At 41.2% G+C, this 21,610-nt stretch overlaps 1 protein-coding gene across 6 annotated transcripts in view; it reads left to right on the forward strand.

Moving 5' to 3' along the window:
* RPS6KC1 (ribosomal protein S6 kinase C1) overlaps positions 1-21,610 on the forward strand; it is a 91,846-nt gene that overhangs the window by 48,462 nt on the left and 21,774 nt on the right. For 5 of the 6 annotated variants that reach the window (XR_013956733.1, XM_080616857.1, XM_080616858.1 and 2 more), the window contains exons 9-11: positions 1,035-1,127; positions 13,225-13,272; positions 14,822-14,954. Coding sequence is in view for 5 of the 6 variants with exons in the window: in XM_080616857.1 (XP_080472983.1) it covers positions 1,035-1,127; positions 13,225-13,272; positions 14,822-14,954 (274 nt within the window). In the remaining variant the exon portion in view is untranslated. The remainder of the gene's footprint in view (positions 1-1,034; positions 1,128-13,224; positions 13,273-14,821; positions 14,955-21,610) is intronic. The other variant, XM_080616861.1, reaches the window with a different exon arrangement.

The raw sequence follows: 21,610 nt of genomic DNA on the forward strand, positions 1-21,610 counted from the left end.
CAGCATAATTGCTTACCAGCAGTTTTCCTTTGTGATGTAGTTGTTAAATATTACTTCAGGATGCTGACAAATTAAACAGCTTTTACTTCCTAGAAGCCTTACACCTTCCTTTACCTTCGTGCAACAGCAGTGTTATGGGGGAGGCCAGGTTATGTTTAAAAGGAATTTGGCATTCAACAACTCTGCAAATGAACTTACCTTATTTCTGAGGAAGAGATCCGTGTCTGGTAGAAGTTGTATGTTGGATGTTTAGAGGAAGATGTAATGAAGTCTCCTGAAAATGTTTGTTAACGTGCCAGAGGCATATGTGATGCTTAAGGGGTTGATCTTTGTCCCAGAAGACTTCCAGTTGCAATGTTGTTCCCCCCTCTGACATGCAAGCTTTGAGTTTGCCCTGAGTAGCTACAAAACATAGCACAGACAAGAATCTATGCATATGAACTGCTTGAATAGTTAGCTCCTGCCAATTCTCTTGCTATGGTGTTAATTTCTAGATGAATGATACATAGCTAGATCCTTTTTCTAAGGCAATTTGAGGATTTATTTCTGTTGTGCACCTTGTTATTAAAAGGATTTCATAAAGCTCACCAGAGAGCATGAGACCCCTGTTTGTAATTCTGTATTTTATGTTCTTCAGGCTTAAAAAGCCTCTAATTTGCTTTCTCCTCAGTGATCTCTGAATTATTTTGTGTTCAGAATACCTGTAAGGCTTTGCTTGATTATTGTGATGGGTAAGAACTGAGTAATCAATTGCCAGGTTCCATTAAGCATAGAAAATAGAAAAATTCATTATATTTTCTTTTAAAATTTTGGTTTTCAATGTTATCTCAATGATTTTTATTTACTTGCAAGTTGTTATTTTTTTTTTTTTCCCTTCCCTTCCACTAAGGACAAACAGAAAACTTCTCCTTTCATCTTCACTCTCTCTGATTTATGATAAATTTAGTTTCCTTCGCCCTGGCATTTGCTTCAGCAGGCAGTCTTCCTTCAAGTACCACCCTGATTGATGTATCATCTTTGATATCTTCCATTAGCCTCCAGGATCACTAAGTTCAAGGCCCTCTTGGAACCTAAGGAGCCCTGCCGAGGAACTGAAGGCCTTCAGAGTCCTTGGGGTGATTGACAAGGTAATTCTTCAGTGGCTCTTCAAGAATTCAGTCATAAATCGACTGCATGCTGACATTTTGTCTTTGAAGCTGTGGATCTTAAGGATATGAAACAAAAGGGGAAAATGACTCAAATGCATCTGCACTTTAAAATAACAAAAGTAGAAGAAAAAAGGCTTTTATCTAAGCAATTCATGTAAGGTCATGCAAAATGTATTTGAGCTAAAGGATAAGGTACATGTTTGGTGGCATTCAATAGGCTGAGGCCTGTTTTTCAAAAGTGAAGTCATGGTTACAGGACTGGGGTAAGGACGACTTGATGTGTTTTTGGTTGAACAATCTGCTGAATATGTGAAACATAGAGGGGTAGAAATTCCTACTTTTGAACTGTTACTTGAAATGGGGGCTTGGGGCCACATGGCTCTTCTCCTTCCCTGAGAATTTGGAGTTTAAATCCCCCGCCAAGACAGGCATACAGCAATGAAGACAAGTTTGGTTTTGACTCATGCAAATCATGGCTTCCAAACTCCCAGGGTAATTCCCTTCTGTAGACAGAAAAGCACCATATGGATATTTTTGCAAGCCTAATGAAGAGACCAGAAGAATTGCTGCATTGTTTTGATAATGCTGATTAGTTATCACCCTACCAAGTACTTCTAAGATGATGCATTATTCAGCAATGTGGCAGTGGCTAATGCAGACTGTAAGGTGCTTATTTACTTTTTGCCATGCCAATTCCCTGGTGCCTTTTGATGGTTCCTTAGATTGTCTTTGGTTTGTGTGTGATGTACTGATGCGTGGTCAATTGATGCATTTGTATCATACATCAGAAAGCCTGTAGCTGGTCTCTTAAGATCTGGATTGCTCGGTTTCTTTTTCTTGTTGGACTGATGTTAGCTAAGGGGACTGACTTTTTGCTTTTCTTTGCCTGTTTTGTTGTAATTATGTGCCTAAGTTGATAACTTCTCCTCAGAGGGCTATATACATTAGGTATTATAGTTGTTTTTATAGTACACAAGGTTTTCCCAGCTCTGATTTCACATGCATTATATCTTCTTTCCTCAGTTGTAAGTACAGAATTTAGCCTGTGTTCCACTTAGTATATGTATCAGGGAGACAGGTTGGAAAGAACACCTATCTGTTGAATTAGGCACTAACTAGATTAGTAGCCCCTGAACAGATGCAGGAGGCATGGCCTTTGTGAATTAGCCTGGCAGTGAGGCTGCAGAAGTGTTGGAAATGAACCTTTTCAGTATCTTCATTTTTGCAGAAGAATAATAAGCAGCAACTGGAAAAGATGCTTGATCAGAATGAAGCTTTTGGAGTCCTTGGTGGGATCAGATCTCCTAGATCTCTCTGAGCACACAGCTCCACTCAGAGTTGCAGGTGGGAGCTGAATGTGTCCAGTTCTTTCAGGCAGAGTTAGGAAGAATCGGGGCTCTGGTGGTAATAGAAATAAAGGATTGTAGTGTTGGAGATGTGTGTGATTAATAACAGGCTCATGTATACAGCTGGTGTGCTCATGTGTAAGCAATGTCATAGGGGGCAGAGTTAATGTTTAATTATTGTATGAAAAAGGGGGCAATATTCTTTCAGGAGTCTTTGTACTCTGCATCCATGCTTCCAGATTCTCCTTATTACGACCTTCATCTTATTCTGAGTATGCTGCATTTGTTTTCATCTACTTTAAGGTGTTCATAAAGTTGTGAGGTGAATGAAAAACTGCTCTAAGCCCAGATGTTCAGAGCGTCTTTTACTTGGGTTTATAATGCATACACAAAATGCATGTGAATATAAAGCAGAAGTATGCATGTGTATCTGTGTGCTGGAGACGATGCCCCTGCCTTTGGTTTAGAGCACCATCTCACCTCCTTCCTCACTGTCACTGTTCTTTGCCTCCTTCTCGGCTTTACGTATGCCCTGAAGCTCACATCATGGAGAAATCTGAATAAATGTGGAAGTATCCTCACCGGAGCCAAGCAGATGACAGAGAGTATTTGCTTTTGAAAGTGGATTCTGATTTTCAAGGCCAGTGTTGAAGATGCCATGCTTTTGGACACAAGTTTGTAGCAGATTCAGCATCACAGAGTTTTGCCTGAACTCCTGTTCTAACCCTGTGGTAGCTGCTTCTGTTTCAGCAGAAAATGGGTATGTGGAAGGTAACTGGCATATTTTAACTGTGCAAGACTGGCTTAAACACACTGTCTTAAAAATGGTGGTGGTTGCTTTGCAGACTTGTTCTCCTGCTGCGGCTTGAAGCCCCAAGTGGTGTGTGTCTGCCACAGTGCTGCCTTGAGAAAACCAGCTGTTAACCTGCTCTCCATCAAATGCTGAAAGGTTCAGTGCCTTCCCTCAGAGTAATGTCAGTCTTTGTTCTTCATTTGAAGCCTCTTGAAGGGTTTTGAATTGGCTTCATTTTCACAGACAAAATGCTTGTTGCTACCTGAAAGTCAGGGTTTTTCAAACTATTTTAGGCTAGGCAGAATGATTAGGCATTTAATTTTAGCCTACCTTATTCCCAGTGTGCTATCTTTCCCTCTTTTTCTGCCTTTCCACCTTCCTTGTCACCTTAACAATTTTTGCTGTGTTGACCCTTTTCTGCTGAATCTGATTTAGAGATCTTAGCATTATTAAACTCTCTAAAATGTGAAGAGTCACAGAATGATGACCATATCTGTGCCTTGCCTCCCATCCTTCTGCTCTCATACAAAGGGTGTGCTGTAAATCCAGCTATTTTACTAGACCCAAGAGGACTTACGCTTTGCTTGAGGAAATCAGGTTTCTTGAATCCTACTGCTGCTATGCTTGCTCACTTGGTGGTGTCAAAGGTTAACTAGGTGGTGTTTGCAGGTATTTTATGTGTTTGTTATGGGAAGAGTCTACCAGTGAGTAGGTTTCTGAAAATCAAGGTTTAATGTAATCATCAGGGTGGCTTTTGTCCTGCAGATGTTGTGGAATCTGAGGTGCTGCTGATTGGGCAGCAAAGCTCGTGTTAGTGTTATCACAGGCACCACCTTGAAAACAGGCTAATATCTAAATATTTTACCTACTGTTATCACCAATGTAGGATGGTCAATTATTTTATCAGTTCATGTAGCTTGAAGTAGGAAACTTCTTTTTGGAATAATAGATTTTGCTTTCAAAATTTGCCTAATTAAAAATCAAGGTTGCAGATTCTGTGCTGAGTTTCTGCCCTAGGCAAATCTTTGCTTTGAAGCTATAACTGGCCCCTAAAGAAACGACTTTGTTATGGTGCTGTTGGATACCTTCACAATGCTGTTTCAACCCCAATTTCTTATTCCTTAGAACTCTCTGTTATTTAGATTCATTCATTTTAAAGATTCATCTTGAAAGCAGACTGCATTAAGTAATAACTATGCCTCTGTAACCAATGACTGTCTTTTATGTCTTTTCTATCCCCTCCCTTGGTCCCCCATCAAGCCACATTGTCTGTGTTGGCACTGGTGTGACTGTGATCAGTCCTTCCACAGATGTCTGTACATTTGGGCTTGTTGTTCAATACGCTGTTTGTTAAGCTCTGTTATACAATCCGAAACCTTAGAAAATAAAATACTCTCTTTGCTAAAATTGTCTGAGTTTCTGGAGAGGATTCTAGAAATAAATAACTTCTCTGAAGACCTGGAAGTAATTCTGTTCCTCTTGAATATAGAATCATAGGATAGTTAGGGTTGGAAAGGACCTTAAGATCATCTAGTTCCAACCCCCCTGCCATGGTTATGTTTCGTGGCTGTCGTGCTACCGTGAGAAGTCTGATGGTAATACATTTGGATGAGTTGACCTTAGAAATAGGCAGTACCACCAAATCAGTGTTATTAATTATTTAGAAAGGGTGATTACTGCTTGTCTACATGATGAGTGAAAGTGTCAAAAAGCAGAAGTATACAGGATATATAGAGAGTTCACATGCATAATCTGCAGCCCCATAGTTGAATTCAAATCAGGTTATGGTTAGTTTTAATGAAGTTTAATCAGAGGATAGGAGAAATGGGCTCGTTTTATTGCAGTGTGTGTGTGGTGCGTGAATAACACTTAAAAACTTCAATGTTCAACATTGTATTTCGAGGTGACATAAGGACTGTTGCAGTTGTAAAACTGAGTTGACCATAGCAGATGTTTTTTCTCTCCTGGCTCTCAGGTGCACACTGCCAAGTTTCTTGAGATCATCTTACGGATTTGAATGAGTGGCTGTGTGTATATAAGAGCTATGGAGAAAAGGGAGCTGTAATCAGCAACATCATCCAGTACAGATATGCATTCTTGTTTCATTATGATGCTTCGAAATAGAAACTGGCTGTAAGCATAGTCTAGTGAATTCAACTGAGTAGCAGGGTTTCCTCATCCAAACAGGGCATAATGGAAAATAGCAGTGGCAAAAATGGTTGCAAATCTGAAACTGAGCAATAGCAGTAACTGTTAATACAAATAAATAAGCTTTTAAGAGCTTGGTTTATGTTTTGATAACCCTTTAATTTCTTAAGTGACTTGCCAAGTTTTACAAAAATCAAATCAACTACAGGGTCGTTGTCAAAACTGATTTCTTGGCTCACTGCCTTCCTTTTCCTGTCACTGTGGGATTATTTATAGGCTACAGTCACATTTCAAGCCTCAAGTAACAAAACTTGCTCAACTTCAAAACACATTCTCTATCCCAACTTAGACTCCTGTCCCTTCTTCCCTGTCCCCAGACCTCTGCCACTTGTTTTCCTGAAGTCTTTCCATTTATACCAGTCTGAACATTTCTGAGTGTTTTGTTGTCATAATGCTCAGTCTCTCATTAGCTTCTTTATCTCAGTATTTCTTCTAACTTCAGTGAATGTTTTGTTTCATCTGACATGAGTCCCAAGATTGGGTAAAATAACACAGATTCTGCCCTTCCCTTTATAAAATAGAAACGAAATTATTGACTATTTCAGTGTAGGCCTCCAGAAAGAAATAATTTCTAGAGATAGTTTCTTCTAAACCTTTAAATATTTAAGTTTGTCTTCCTAACTGTTACCAAGTTGCTCAGTCCATAATTTGTGCCAGGCGATTAGTTGGTGATGCTGAGTGGCATTTCATACTGTAAACTGTATTCTCTTGTAAAACCTGCCACATATATTTTCTAGGTTAATATTTCACCATTTGTCATTCACTGGCCAGTTTTTAGTTTGCTCTAAGAAAGTAGGCTTTCCTCTCTGTTACCAACCAACTAAAAGTATTTAAAAGTTTGACTCTATGCTACTTTCTTAGCATTTGCATTATTTAAAGCTGCCCGTTTGTCTTGTAAATACACTATTATTGCAAGTCATAGAATATACAAGCTCTAAGTTCCTTAGAATAATGGTTTGAAAGGAGGAATAATTGCAAACTGAAGATAATTCGTATTGCACAGGTACAAGGATAAGCGATAATCACATTTCTCATACATATTAGGCAAATGTAATCTTTTTATAACAACAGAGGGAGACGAGCGAGAGTCCGGGCGGTGTAATCTGAAAAGTGACAAGAGTAAATCTGTGTTGGATCTTTTAATCCTGGAAGCCTTGACAGGACACAGCTGAGGAGTGAGTGGGGGGGAATCGCACCCCTGCTTCTGCCTCATCACCACAACCATACCCTGAGCGTGGCATCCTGCTCTGTGCCAGCCCCTGCTAAGGTTTTCTTGCAGTCCACAGTACTCATGCTAGACTCGGGTGACCAACTTGTCACTACCTATAACAGGATTTTTCAGCTGTATATGCAAGGAGAATAATCCTGGGTGATCATCTGATGCATCTTTGAGTTTGTAGGACTTGTGCTAGAGAATATATCCTATGGAAACAGGCTGATAAAATTGGGGCCATACAGCCTGGAGAAGAGAAGGTGTGTGGAGAACTCAGAGCAGCTTCCAGTGCCTTAAAGGGGCTGCAAGGATGCTGAAGAGGGACTCTTCATCAGGGACTGCAGCGATAGGACAAGGGGTGATGGGTTCAGACTGAAACAGGGCAAGTTCAGGTTAGATCTAAGGCAGAAGCTCTTCCCTGTGAGGGTGCTGAGGCGCTGGCACAGGGTGCCCAGAGAAGCTGTGGCTGCCCCATCCCTGGCAATGTTCAAGGCCAGGTTGGACACAGGGGCTTGGAGCAACCTGCTCTAGTGTGAGATGCCCCTGCCCATGGCAGGGGGTTGGAACTGAATGATCTTAAGGTCTGTTCCAAGCCAAACCATTCTGTGGTTGTATGGTAAGAGTGTTTTTTTTTTTTTAGGAGCTAAGGACCAGAATTACTAGGTGGGCCACTGATGATGTTATTACCGGATGTGTTTTCAGTGTAGAATAGTAATTTAATAACAGAATGGAGCTGTTTTTAAAGTAATTCCTTAGCTCTGGTGTGTCTTCAGAACCTTTCTGGTATCTGGTACTGCAGTAAGAGATCCTATTCCATTTTCTTTGATCAGGCACGAGCTATTCTTCAACCTGTGTTAGTGACTTTAAAGTCACATTCTTGTAAGCAAGCATGTTTTAAGGTGCTTATTTTGATCAGTGTTGAAACCTTCTCAAGTAAATGAAAAGCACAGGTATGTTCTGTGGCATGTCCTTATAGTGTGAAGACTAGAAAAGAGTCAGTATTAGATGCTCTGTGGGGGGTAGAGAGGGGAAAAAGAAAAGAAAGGGGAACTGGGGGAGCAAATGACTGCAGTGTGACAGAGGACTGCATTCATGTCAAAGCCACCCCACAGGAGAGCAGTGCATTTAGAGCAGTCCTTAGCTCTTCCAGTGTTGTCCCCTGCGACCTTGGTTGGGTGCTCGGTGGGGTGACTAATGGTTCAGCACGTCCTTTTTTCCTGGTGACTTGCCTGTTGCCTGCCTCTGGGTTTGTGATTCCCCTTATGCTGACTTCTGCAGTATTCCTTCGGTCTCTTATCTCAGGGCTTTGATGCATATGTTCTGAAGGTGGCCACCGTGACTTTGGGTGGCAGCAGATGGTAAACCTTCAGGCTGCCACCGGCTATAGTGGTGTTAAGTTGGAAACTTAACGTTTGATGAAGAATCAGTAATGCATATGAAAGAGCTTTTACTGCAGAAATATCTTTTAATTAAAAAAAATTAGCATACCGAAACATTTGCTAATTTCTGTGCATTTAAAGGATCCTAAAATGAACTGTTTTCTTAAAGCTAGACTAGGGTTATTTACCAGGCAGGTTTTATTTTATTCTTCTCCAATTAATTGTACCTACTATATTGAATTGAGTTTAATTTATTTACCATGAAGCCATTGGATACACTGTAAATCAAATCTAAGAAGCTAATTTTTTTAAGTAGCTGCTGTCAGCATCAGAATTAACCCTTGACTTAGAAAAGAACCCTAAAAATCACAAGTAGAAAATCCTCTTTGGCATCACGGGGGGGGGGGGCATTGTTTTCTGCCACTTTACTGAGATGCTGCCATGCACCAGTGCTGCATTGGCTTGTATTTTGGGATATGCCTGAGAGCTCAAGTGCTTCTGCAAAATAGGGATGTCTGTGCTGCTGAAGACACTTATTTACATTATGTATTTATCTGTGGCAATTGCTATTTGTCTGCTGGTAGTTTTGGCCATGTTGAGGTTGTCATCAATACAGGAAAACAAGGCAAGGATGAGTAAGCAAAAGTGCCCTAGAAGCCAGCTGTGGTATGTAGACCTTGACTCTACATTAGTATTGCAAATAGGATTTTGCCTTGTCTCCTTTTGTGTCACAGCCTAGTTGCTCAGTGCCTAGGAATGCCCTGCTGTGCATTCTTCTCCCTCCTCGCCAAGATAGGATGCTGAATGTTACAGCTGACAGCTCCCTATTAGGAGGTATTATATATTGCAGTGGTCATCATCAGTGAAACGGGGGCCATCAGCTTATGCGATCTAGAAGCAGCCTAATCTAATGTGAGCATCTCTGTGGTCTGCTTCAGAGAAGAACAGTGTTATGCCACAGGGAATGCTATGTGGAATCCTGTTTTGCCCCATTGTGCCATTGGGGTGGAGACTTGTCACTTTGCAGTTTAAAAAGAAACCTTAGAAAAAGAGTTACTGAAGCACTCTCATTTTGCAATGGGGGAGAAGTGTGAAGGAATGCAAACAGGAAGGGCTTGTTGGGATAGCTCTACTATCTAGAAATTGGCTGTAAAGCATGAGGTGAGGAGAGTAAGCTGGCATTTGGGTCAATGGCAGGTTTACTGTTACTGCATTTCTGTAGGAGCCTGGTAATGCATCCAAGAGCTGCTCACCTTTCTCTGCCCTGGCTGTGTGATAAAAAGTCAGGCAAATATACTTGTGACCATCTCATTCCTGCTCTTACCCCTTCCTGAGCTGTCAGTTTTCTGATAGTGATTTGTTCATTCGTGTAGTCCTTTAATGATTTGGTGAACCTGGTTAAACCACCTTTTTGTGATATGCATGCAGGCTGCCTCCCCTTGAAGCAGGTTTTTGGTTAGGTGGGCCCATGTCTGCAGTCTGTCAGAGCCAAATGGAGCTCTTCTGGGCTTCTTGGGGAGCCTTTTGAGGCAGAGAGTCTGGCAGAAAGGTCACTATTGAATCAGCAAAGAAAGAATTTTCCATGAAATGAAGTGGAGCTGGAGTTGATCCTCACTGCCGGAAGGTGTGATGCTTGATGAGAAGGTAAAAGAAAGAAGCTGGTTAGTGAGACTGCTTCGTCCATGTTGGCAGTTAACCTCAAAGGCACACCAATATTATTTGTTGTTATTACAGTTATAAAACTGTAGCTGCTGCTTTCATTTTGATGTTGTAATAGAACAACAGATGAAGCTAGCCCTAAAGGGACCTGTTGTCTGCTTTATTCGCGTTAGTGGTAGTCATTCTATATGTCGTCTTATAGGGCGAGGGCTCAGTAATCTGTTCTGTACACCATATGCTAATACAGTGCTGATAAGCAAGTGTGAAAAATGAAAGGGAGGAATACATTAATCGTATTTGTGCAATAAGGTATGCTATCAAAGGTAATTATTTCATGACAGTTTTAGTTATAGCAGTTGTTTTATCATGGAATAGAAGATGGCTTTAGGAGCCTTTTATTGGGAAGACAATTGTATCAAATTAGGACCAAATTAGATTTTTGTCTTTATAAAGGTGAGCAAACCCATGAGCAGTTTTTAAATTGGTGTCTTCTACTCTACAAATGAACAAATCCTGTTTGAGGGTTAAAGAAGCTATTATTCTGTCCTTTATGCTGACAGCTTCATTACTGATTGGCCTACTGTTGGTATTAAAAAAATGTTTGGCTCCTTATGATCTTTGTGCATGCAACTATAATATTAATACAGACCATGGAACTGTTCATTAAGAAATGACTTTAAATGAGGTTGGTGCTTGTAAATCTGGAGAGATACAGATGTTAAATGCTGCCATTCCTTTTCATATACAGCCGTATGGCTAATAATTTCCAAGTGGCTAAAGCTCTTGTTAGCAAGAGTGCTGGTGTGTTAAGAATGGCCCTATAAATAACTTTAAGAACTGAAGTTGAAGGTGCTTCTTTTAAAGACTATTGTTAACTAAACATTATTGCCAAACAGATGGAAAGCATTCACCAGCCTGATGTTTTTAGGTCTAATTATATTATCGCCAGTCCTGTACGGCTCAGTTGAAGAGGTGTATCCAGAGGCCAATTTATAATCATTTAGCCAACACCTGTTTGGGAGATATTGACAGTCAAAGGGCACATTTGGAGAAAAAAATCACATATGTTCTTGTATTTATTGCCTCAATGTGAACAGTGGCTAGTTACAAACAAACTTGGGAGGAGAAGGAAAGTGGCTGTAAACATGTAGTCCTTTCCGAACCCTTTTGATCTTCTTTTGGCACCTCTTGCAAAGTGGCTTTTCTTTTTTCTCTTGTCATTTCGGTTTCTTTCTTTAGTTTGGCTTTCATTTTAACGCCTTTTGGTTAAGCAAGGATAACAAAACCAGTTTTACAGTTGTTATGTATTCACCTGGTTTCCACTGTGTCTGGAAGGCCCAGGTAAGAGCCCTGAAAAGTTGCTCAACAAACTCAGTGGCCTGGGTACGTTTGCCTTTTGTTTTACCATATCCTTGACATGGAAATTCTGTGTCATTGTCAAAAAAATCCCAGAAACACCAACTTCTGTTGATTTTTTTTTTTTTTTTTTTTTCTTTCCTTCCCTTAGAACAGATACAACCTCTTTTAAATATGGGTTCAACCCTAGTAAAAAAGGAGGTGAGATAGAATCATGGAATAGTTAGGGTTGGAAAGGACCTTAAGATGAACCAGTTCCAACCCCACTGCCATGGGCAGGGACACCTCACACTAAACCATGTCACCTAAGGCTCTGTCCAACCTGGCCTTGAGCACCGCCAGGGATGGAGCATTCACAACTTCCTTGGGCAACCCATTCCAGTGCCTCACCACCCTCACAGTAAAGAATTTCTTCCTTATATCTAATCTAAACTTGCCCTGTTTCAGTTTTAACCCGTTACCCCTTGTCCTATCGCTGCAGTCCCTGATGAAGAGTCCTTCTCCAGCATCCTTATAGGCCCCCTTCAGACACTGGAAGCTGCTCTGAGGTCTCCACGCAGCTTCTCTTCTCCAGGCTGAACAGGCCCAATGTTCTCAGCCTGTCTCCATACGGGAGGTGCTCCAGCCCCTGATCATCCTCATGGCCCTCCTCCGGACTTGTTCCAGCACTTCCATGTCGGAGACCTCCTCTCCTGATGAATCCAGCACTATGTTACTCCAGACATGTCATTCCTCTGCAAGAAGTCTTTTTTGATGTGAACTGACTTGGTCTTCACTGCATCCCGTTGACTTGGAGTTGCTGCATCTTGTATACTGAACTCAAAGTCTCTTAACCCCAGTGCTGGCATTTGCAGCCCTTTAGGTGTTTGTTTTGAAGCCTAAATATTTTGATTTGACTGTGAGTGTTTAGATTGGAACTTTACAACATTTATTGTAAATAAACAGTGAGTGCACACTCACTGTTCTTGCTGCTGGAGGAGGGTTGTGCTTGTGCTGCTGCTGTGGCTGTCTTGCAGCTGGTGCTTTTCAAGTGCATCTGTGTTCTTGGAGTTTGAAAACAATTCTTGAGCAGGGTGATTCCAAGAAGGAGATGCCGAGGGTTCCAGCTCCCTAAAGATGCCGTTTCCCAAATACGTATATTTTTGTTTTCAACTCATAAATAGAGCTTGCTAAGAGGGTAGTTATTTAGTATTTCTCTCATTGCTGTGCTGTGTTTAAAGTGCTTTCAGTAGAGGTGATGCAGTGTGAACAGAAATGCATGCTCTCTGCAGCTGTAGGTGATCTCCTCTGCAGCAAACCCATCCGCTCTTTTCTCCCTAGATAAATCCACTTTATTTTGTTTTGTTGATGGTGTTGTTACGTTAATACTGGTTTGCGGTAGCACAAGGGGACTTCCTTGCAGCCATTTCTGTTGTGGCTTATGAGTGCTGCAAAATGAAAACAGCAGCGGAGGAATGAGACAACAGTGACTATACAGGTGATAAAAGCATTCTTTTGTGTCCTGGGCATGTGTGTGGCCAGCTTCTAGCTTAGCTTCCTGGAAAGCAGGTATGTACCACCCTGGGAAAAAAAAACAACCCAAAACTCCTCGAAAACAACCAACCAACCCTGCCAAAGAAACAACCCATGAAAGCCCTCTCTGGTAACGCACTGGCAGGCAACCCATTTGATTTAGGGGAAGCCTGATGGGAAAAAGTGATGCACTAGGAAAGTAGGTACAGTGAGGACTTGAGTACAGTGACGTAGGTACTGCTATGTGAAGGTTATTGTTTGTGCTTCATTGTATTGCTACCATTCCATTTCTATAAACTGGGCTCTGCTAGATTATTGCTGTAATTATGAAGTGCTCATTCGTTCTGTGACCAAGTTAGCATTCATTCTGTAAGTTAGCTGATTGGAAATTGGGGCACATTCTGGTGGCTCTCTAGGGATCTATATCCTCAATCATATTTCTCTTCTAACAAAAGGCTGGTTAACAAATATATGCCACAGGCCTTTAGATTTTTTGTGTTTTAATTATTACTTACAGCTTCCTTTCTAATGTTGAATATTCTTAATTGAAGAACTGTGTTTTGTTAACTTATGTGAATCTTAAATATTTCTCTGAATACTTTTTGCTTAGGTTTTGCTTGTGATGGACACTAGAACGCAGCAGACTTTTATACTGAAGGTGGGTAAAGTCTTCTATTGCTCCTCTAAACAGTTTCGCCTCCTAAATTACACGAAGATCAATTTGCATCTAAGGTATAGTGTTATCCCTGTGTTATATGATGTTAATACATGCGTCCCTATTAAGCTCACTGGTATTTTTGTATTTGGCATTCGGTTGCTTTCGCTTCCTTTCTTTTTAATGTCTCTAGTGCTTGGATGTGCTGTTTAGTCATTTGAGTTGCCACTGGTTATTGAGGCAAACACCTTAGCAGGCTTCAGGAAAGAATTACTGTGCTGCAGGGCTTGCATCTGTAAAGCCCTGTGTCTCAGGACATGTGCAGGCTGCTGCTGAAGGTGAAAATTCTCCTTAGCCCAAGTACATCCACAACACTTTATGTCTGGTCTTCTCTCAGCTGAAGAATATGAGATTGGCTGAAGGAGATTCTGGATGAAATGGACGACTGGTCTTATTCAAAATTGCTTTCCTATGTTTTACATCAATAGGCTATGAAAACGGAGTTTAATGTTACTGAACAATTGAATTAATGAATAGTTTATTGGTCAGGATGAAATTTTTCACTTAACTTGTGTTTCAGAAAGCGCTCAGATCAAGATCACAATATGCTCAGAGCAGCTGTGATGCTGAGCATTAGTTTAGTAGGAGCATTGTTACTGTGGCCATTATTTCAGGCTCCCTCTGACAGGAATTCCACTGCTGATGGGAGGAAGGGCTGAAAAGCTGTGTCCCAAACACAGAGCTGTAATTGGATATTAAGGTTTTGTAACTTCAGGTCTGGCTTACAGCCCTGCCTTAACATTGTGCATCTTTGAAATTGTTTGTCTTAAGTATGTGCAGGGTACAGAAAAACCTGTTTGTTCCTCAGAGAGGATTATTAGCGAATATCGTGTATTAGAAGCTCACTCTGTCTACTGGCAGATAGGGTAACATTGAATTTCCCATTTAACTGCTTATGTTTATCAGTATTGTAATAGGTCACACTATTGACATAATTTTTTTTTCCCCTCTTGCTCTCTCCCCTCCCTTTCTCCCTCCCACATCAATTTTTTCACTTCTGGCAACTTCATCTCTGTGCTACCTCCCAAAAAATCATTACCTCTCAAGGAGACTAATCCTTTCCTTTTTGTTGTGGTGCTGCAATGGAAACATGAGGGTTACCTATGAGGCTGAGGCACTCTTTTGTCTTTAGAACTTGGATTTATTTTTTGGTAATAGTGTCTTTTGGTCACACACAAAAATCAAATTTTAAAGAAAGGTCACAGGGAAATAACTGAGTGTCATCCTGATGACTTAGTTTGAGAGAGATTCTAATAAAAACATTGACCCATGTAATTGATTTTAATGGCAGCTTTGTGCCATCTTCTGTTCTCTGGAAATGCGCCAGATGCCATCAGCACAGCCTCGGGGGACCGAGGGGCATAGAGCAGCAGATGAGTGGTTTCTCTGAAGCCCAGAGTAACTCGGATAGATTAGTTTGGTTGATAAACACAGAGCACAGCAGGCTCCAAAGGCAACTGAGGGTACAACTGACCTTTTTGTTCTCTGTCAGGGTCTAAGGAAAAGTAGTGAGTGCAGCAGGAGCAGAACGACCATCATCCCCCGCTGCGTGCCCAACATGGTGTGTCTGCACAAGTACATCATCTCTGAGGAGTCTGTCTTCCTCGTGTTACAGCATGCAGAAGGTTTGTCTCTCGTTTAAGTATATTGTTGGAAAGAGTCAAAGGTTTAAGTTTTAATCAATGGAACATTTCATTATCAAATTAATCTCTTGTGCATCCAATTAAAACATATTTAGTGTGCCTAAGAGATGTCGTATAAGACACCCCACTCCCATCCTCTGTCTCTCTCCCTGTTTCCCCCTCATTCTGCAGCGGATCTGATTCCTCTTTCAAATGGCCTCAAATCCTGATGAGTTACTTGAATTGTAGCAATATTGAAAGCTTCCAACTGTTTATTTTCTACAGGAGACCGAGTGCTTTGACTGCAACAACTATCTGCAGTATTTACAGTCATCTCTCAGAGCTGAAGTCTTTGGCTACTGTTGTAAACTTTGGCTAGTAAATCTTTTCAGCATCTTATAGTTAAAATGACAAGTATTTACACAAGAATTTAATAACTCTCTGCTAAAAACCATGAACATTTGCCTATTGGTTAATATTGCATAGTTATTCTGGTCTGGATTGCTAAGAAAATAGCTACTGGCATCACATGGGAGTTCAAAGCAGAGCCACGGAGTTCTGCCTTCAGACTATTTCTAAAATTCCTGTTAAATGTGGAGGGAACAGGTGGCACAAAATAATTGCGTTTTGATTTTTTTTGTCTAACACCTGGATTTAAATATTCCCTCAATGTAATTATCCATACTTGTTTAGAATGAGTGCAGAATATAAATTTGGGGACTGCTAATAGTTCTCTTTTTAGGAGATGTTAGTAACTCAGAATGGATGGTGTGAAGGAACTAAGCTAACTGATAAAGAAGGTAATTTTATTATATTGAATATTATTTCTTTCCCCGTCCCCCTTTATAACTTAGATTTTGGCTTTTTCCTAAACAATTTGTCACATGAGGCCAGTTAAAGTTCACTTTGCAACATCAATGACTGTTCCTGCTAAGTGTGGCTTCATTTTGCCATGACCAGTGACGCATGAAGAAAAGCCTCACATTACAGTACTGCCTGATGGTGATCTCGAGGGTGTACAGTGCTGCTCTGTACAATGCTGCTTTCCTTGAAGTGTGTGTAATTCAGCAGAATAACTTGGAGGCTCTCACCTGAACTGTAATCTCCACATAAGATGGTACACTTTGTTCAGAGAAATAAGGTTTAAAGAAGTCCCAAACAAACCCCAAACCAAATAAAAAACCCTAGCTTCAACCCATGTCAGGTATGAACTGCTTAAGGATAGCATAGTCAAAGAATTAGAGGCAGAATAAAATGATAATTCCTGGTATTTCTGCAGTTTCTGAAGATCTACAGTTTTGTTCTTCAGGAAGAACATCCCTTCTCAGGACAGATGGAAAAAAGATGGAAAAGAAGTAATGGAATCTGGGCAGAGTGGTGGTCAAATGGAGAGAACGGAAATTTTGAGGAAGGCTTTAGTGTGACCAGTGACAGATGTGATCTCCTGGAAGTGATAACTTAATTGTGACAATAGTGAGAAAAACCGAGACATTGCGTGATGAGAGTTCTTTCATTTAAGAACTGAAACCTCAGCTTAACATTTGGGATGGATGGAGTGTTGCGCTTAAAAAGGAATGATGCTCTCCTAGCCATCATGGTCACAAATCCAGTGAAATGTGCTTAGCCCGAATGACTTGCTCTTACCAACATCAGCTGTAACATGTTTTGAGTTCTATGGGGGAAGGTTTTTTGACTTACTGAGTGCCTTCTAAATCAGGTTAGTGCAACACCGGCCTTGTGCAGCACCTCAGGCCACCGGTTTGTTTTGCCAACATTGAAGGTGGTGTCTGTCAAACATCCTCATTTTGGCTGTCCAGGCAGCAAGCACGTACTTGGAGGCAGCTACAGCTCATGCTGCCTTTCTCCCCACTGTTTGTCAAAGCCATGCAAGAGAAGACATGGAAGGGAGATGGGTTATTTTGAGCTGGGATTGAGAGAGGAGATGTGATGAGATATGAATGCTTTCTACAGGGAGAGCTCTGAAGGGGAATAGGGGATAGGGAGTGTGGGAAGAACTGGGAAGCACTGCAGAGAGGATGGAGGACTGTGCTGGGGAGGAAGAGGAGAGCTGCAGGGACTAGAAGAGATTTTGATGTGGGTGAGGGCTGTTGTTGGTAATACAGGATACAAGGGTTCACTTGACTTGGACACTTATATCTACAAGTTACAAACTGCATAGGGTTTTCCCTCATTTTCTGATAAAACAGCAAGCAGTTTGGAAATGGATTCACCTCTATCCTTGTTTGCAAGCCATTCACAAATGATGATGTGCTATAAGGACTTTTCGCTGATGATTAGGGAATGAATAAGGTTAATTTATTTAAGGATAGTTCCCTGCTTTCATGAATTTGCTGCCAGGGCTCCGAACAGGCAGAGGGAAGGGAAAAGGAGTGATATATTCTATTCTACAGAGGGATAGCTAGGGTACAAAGTGGTAAATTGCCCAAGAATGCTTATAACAAGTGTATTGCAGATATAGGGCCTGATCCCAGATCCCTAACTGGGGCAATAGTTTTGTGTTCCTTGTAGAACTGCATGAGCTGTGCACCTGACCCTGTCCCAGGAGACTGTTGCTGGAATGATTCAGGAGAAGGGCTTCATTTTCTAGCTCTATATGAATAAATCATAAATAAAAATAGGACTTAAGTTATGCTGTATTATATGCAGGGACTAGTCTTGCTCACTCCACTGATGGTCTTGATCGCATCAGTCTTTTGTTAGTAGCACTCATTCTTTAAATTACAAGGATAATTGTAAGGGTAATTGAAGGGATGCCATCCAGAGGGACCTTGACACGCTTGAGAGGTGGCCAATGCCAGCCTTATAAAGTTCAACCAACCCAAGTGCAAGGTCCTACACCTGAGGCAATCCCAGGCACAGCTACAGGTTGTGCGGAGAAGAGATTCAGAGCAGCCCTGCGGAGAAGGAGGTGGGGGTGTTGGTTGAAACTGCCTGTGTGCTGGGCTGCATCAAAAGCAGTGTAAGCATCAGGTCGAGAGAGGTGATCTTGCTCCTCTACTATGGTTAGACCCCACTTGCAGCACTGTGTGCAGTGCTGGTGTCCTCAGCATAAGAAGGACATGGAGCTGTTGGAGCAAGCCCAGAGGAGGCCACAAGGATGATCAGGGGCTGCAGCACCTCCTGTATGAAGACAGGCTGAGAACACTGGGGCTGTTCAGCCTGGAGAAGAGAAGCTGCGTGGAGACCTCAGAGCAGCTTCCAGTGTCTGAAAAGGGCTACAAGGATGCTGGAGAGGGACTCTTCATCAGGGACTGCAGCGATAGGACAAGGGGTGATGGGTTCAAACTGAAAGAGGGCAAGTTCAGGTTAGATCTAAGGCAGAAGCTCTTCCCTGTGAGGATGCTGAGGCGCTGGCACAGGGTGCCCAGAGAAGCTGTGGCTGCCCCATCCCTGGCAGTGTTCAAGGCCAGGTTGGATGGGGCTTGGAGCAACCTGCTCTAGGGTGAGGCATCCCTGCACGTGGCAGGGAGTTGGAACTGAGTGATCTTAAGGTCCTTTCCAACCCAAACCGTTCTATGATTCTATGCCACTGCATGCTCAGAATGGATGAGTAAGGTCTTGGATTCTCTTACACACTTTTCTCATGGCCATAGATGGAGGCTTCAGCAGTGTCACAGAAGCACGGAAGTCCATAAAGTTACCCTATAGCTTTGTTGGAAAACACTTGGCAAATTCCAGTGTGGTAGAGAGCCAATCTGATGTTAATAAGGCCTCACTTCTTCTTGGCACTACTAACTCCAGAAATTTTAGAAACAGATGCTTCAAAAATAGGCTCGGGGGCTTCCACGGGACATCAAAGTTTAAGTGGCTGTTAGAAGCTGTCAAATCTCTTTAAGCATGAACAAGCTAGAGTTCCTATCAATCTGGAGAGCACTCAAGAAACTTCATGCTGAAGAGGCTTGCTGCACGCAGGAAATGAGAGATAACATCACATTAGTGTTCTGGCTTGCAGAGCTGGGCATTTGTCCTTAGGGGAGGAGATGGTACTAGCTGTAGGTTTTTGACACAATCAGAAAACATAGGAAAGGTGATATGGTCCTTGGCAAGTGTCTTTTTCAGGAGGCTGCTTTGAAATAATGGCTTTTTCTCAACGTACATTGGGAAATGGGAGCTTTGCCTAAAATAGCAAACTTTGTTGCAGAGATTCACCAGCAGCCATGGATGTAAGACTCTGGTGTTTGTAACTACTGTCAGGTTAGAGATTTGGTTGGAGATGAGCTTCAGATTCATGTGCACACTGTGACCCCACTGTGGCTGCCGTTGCGATGCTGTGAAATGCGCTTGTATCATGGTAGTGCCTATGTGTCTGGTTCCCTTTTGGCCTCGAAACTGTACAAGCATTTAGTGTAGTCATTGTATAGTAACATGATGAAGTTTACCCTGTCCTTATTGAAAAGGAGGACAGTGATTCTCAGAAAACCATAAGGTGGTACTTTTTCCAGCAAGGAAGAATATTAATTCACATGAGGTGCATGACTTATGATCGGTACTTCTGGGCACAAACAAATTCTTCTGCAGTGATGTCGAGAGTTTGGCCCAGTTTTGAGACTAATTCAAGCAGTTGTTTTTCAGTACTCTGATTTTCTTCCCTATCCAGTCACAATTATTGGGAAGCCTGGATTGTTCACTTTGACTTTGGAGTTTCCTAAATACAGTGATTACTGCCTTCTTAGCTGCATTCCAGTTCTGCAGGAATTGGAGTATATTGTTCTTCAGAGTCAACTCATGGGCCAAGCTAGCAAAAGTTGTTGATTTATTTTGGAATATGTCTCCTTAGCCAGCCAGCCTTTCAGGATGTGAAGCTGAAACAGTAAGTGTGAGCACTGGCTGAGGAAGAATCCAACAGGTCATGAATTTTCCTTGTCAGCTAGAACAAAAACACGTTTAGGAGACTAAATTTGCTGATCTGTTAGGTTTCATTTTATTCTATGATATGTACTATATAGTCTTTGTATCTTCTTCTCTGGAAATGTGGTGAAGTCAATTCTAATAAGTAATTTTACATTGAATAACTGCAGAAGAATGTAGAACTTGGTGGTTTTCATGTGCTAATCAAGCCAGACAGTGTGAGCTAGGTTGGTTGTAGTTCATGGTTGAAGAAAATAATACTTAGTTAACACTGTACTTCTGAAGTCATATTAAACGCTAATAAACTTTAGCTTAAAGCGGTAGCTTTTATAGTTATTTGGTATGTTAGACTGACAGTGACTGAAGCTTACTTGTGTGGATTGATTTCTGTAATTTTACTTTTTATAGATTCCTGATACTATATTAGCATGGCTTGCTAATGGGTTTTCTTGATCTTACACAACACATGGGGAGAGGGGGAAAGATTATTAGTATGTCATTCATAAAGGCATAATTATATACCCAGATACAAATATCACTCTTGTTTGACCCTAGATTGGACATTTTCAGAAAGGAATGAAAGTGTTGTTTTTCACTATAGAACACAATTATTGAGTAGCATTTATTTATGTATTTCTACTTGACCAGGAGGCCAAACTTGAAATGTTTGTACGTAAACAGATTTGGATGCAAAATAATGTTTTTGTTTGCTTTTACTTGCATTTAACTTGGAATTGGAATTGCAGGAAGTCGTCATTTCCACTGTGATTTTTAAGTCCAAATGATTATAAAGACAATTTCTTTTAATAAAAAGGTAAGATGATACATTTACAAATAGCAAATGAGTCCCTGTTGCAAATTCTGTCTGTTTTCAGAGGTGACAGTGGTGAATGCCTGAATATTGTAAGGATACAGAGATTTTGTCTCTTGCAAATTTTAACTTGGCTGAAAACATTGAACATACTAAAACACAGAGCCCCTTGACTCTTCCAGTCATTTTTCTATGGGGTTTTGAAGGACTGATCTCAACACATCTGTTTTCATTCCTTAATCCTTCTTGGGTCTTCTTCTTTCTTAAGCTACACTAAGGCTTTCTTAAGCTACACTAGTGGAGGTTGCATGAAATCTTGGATGATGTGAGGTGGAGGGAGCAGAAGGCAAAAGTTGTCCTGAAAGCAGCTTGACCTCTTGATAGGTGAAAAGCTAAGTTGTGCAAGGATAATTCTTGCACTTGTCATACTGACGGCCAGACCAGCCACTTCTTACCTTAATATAGGTGTATGAAACATTTAGGTTGGTGAAAGCTGTTCAGGTGTCACATGTAAAAGCACACCAGTAATGACAGGAAGAAAATGTGGCAATAGATCACAGAAATGAGGTTTTGAGCTTTCTGCATCCCTGAATCAAAGCTCAAACCAGCTTTCCATTAGAAAGATGTTTTCTTACTGTTTGCATCTGAGGAAGTGATGGTGCTAATATTTGCATTAAAACTGTGCCTAGAGGCTGAGGTGCTGTTGTGCCAGGCACTGACCAAAGCTGCAGTTACGTGGGTCATGTTCTCTGAACACCCTTTGAAACCTGAGATTTGTGTCTTCACATTTCTGAAGCACAAATAATAACCACTAGTAATATGAAGATGGAATTATTTAGCATCTGCTTGTACTGATTAATATAATGCAGGTGGGATGGGGAGACTGTTTTATTAGATACAGTGGTTTATGGTTGTCAAATGAGATTTTATTGTTTGAAGAGAGCCTGAATAATTCAATGCCCAGTTAATAAAGTGGGCA

This window comes from Psittacula echo (assembly GCF_963264785.1).
Source record: "Psittacula echo genome assembly, chromosome: 4".
Taxonomy (NCBI): domain Eukaryota; kingdom Metazoa; phylum Chordata; class Aves; order Psittaciformes; family Psittacidae; genus Psittacula; species Psittacula echo.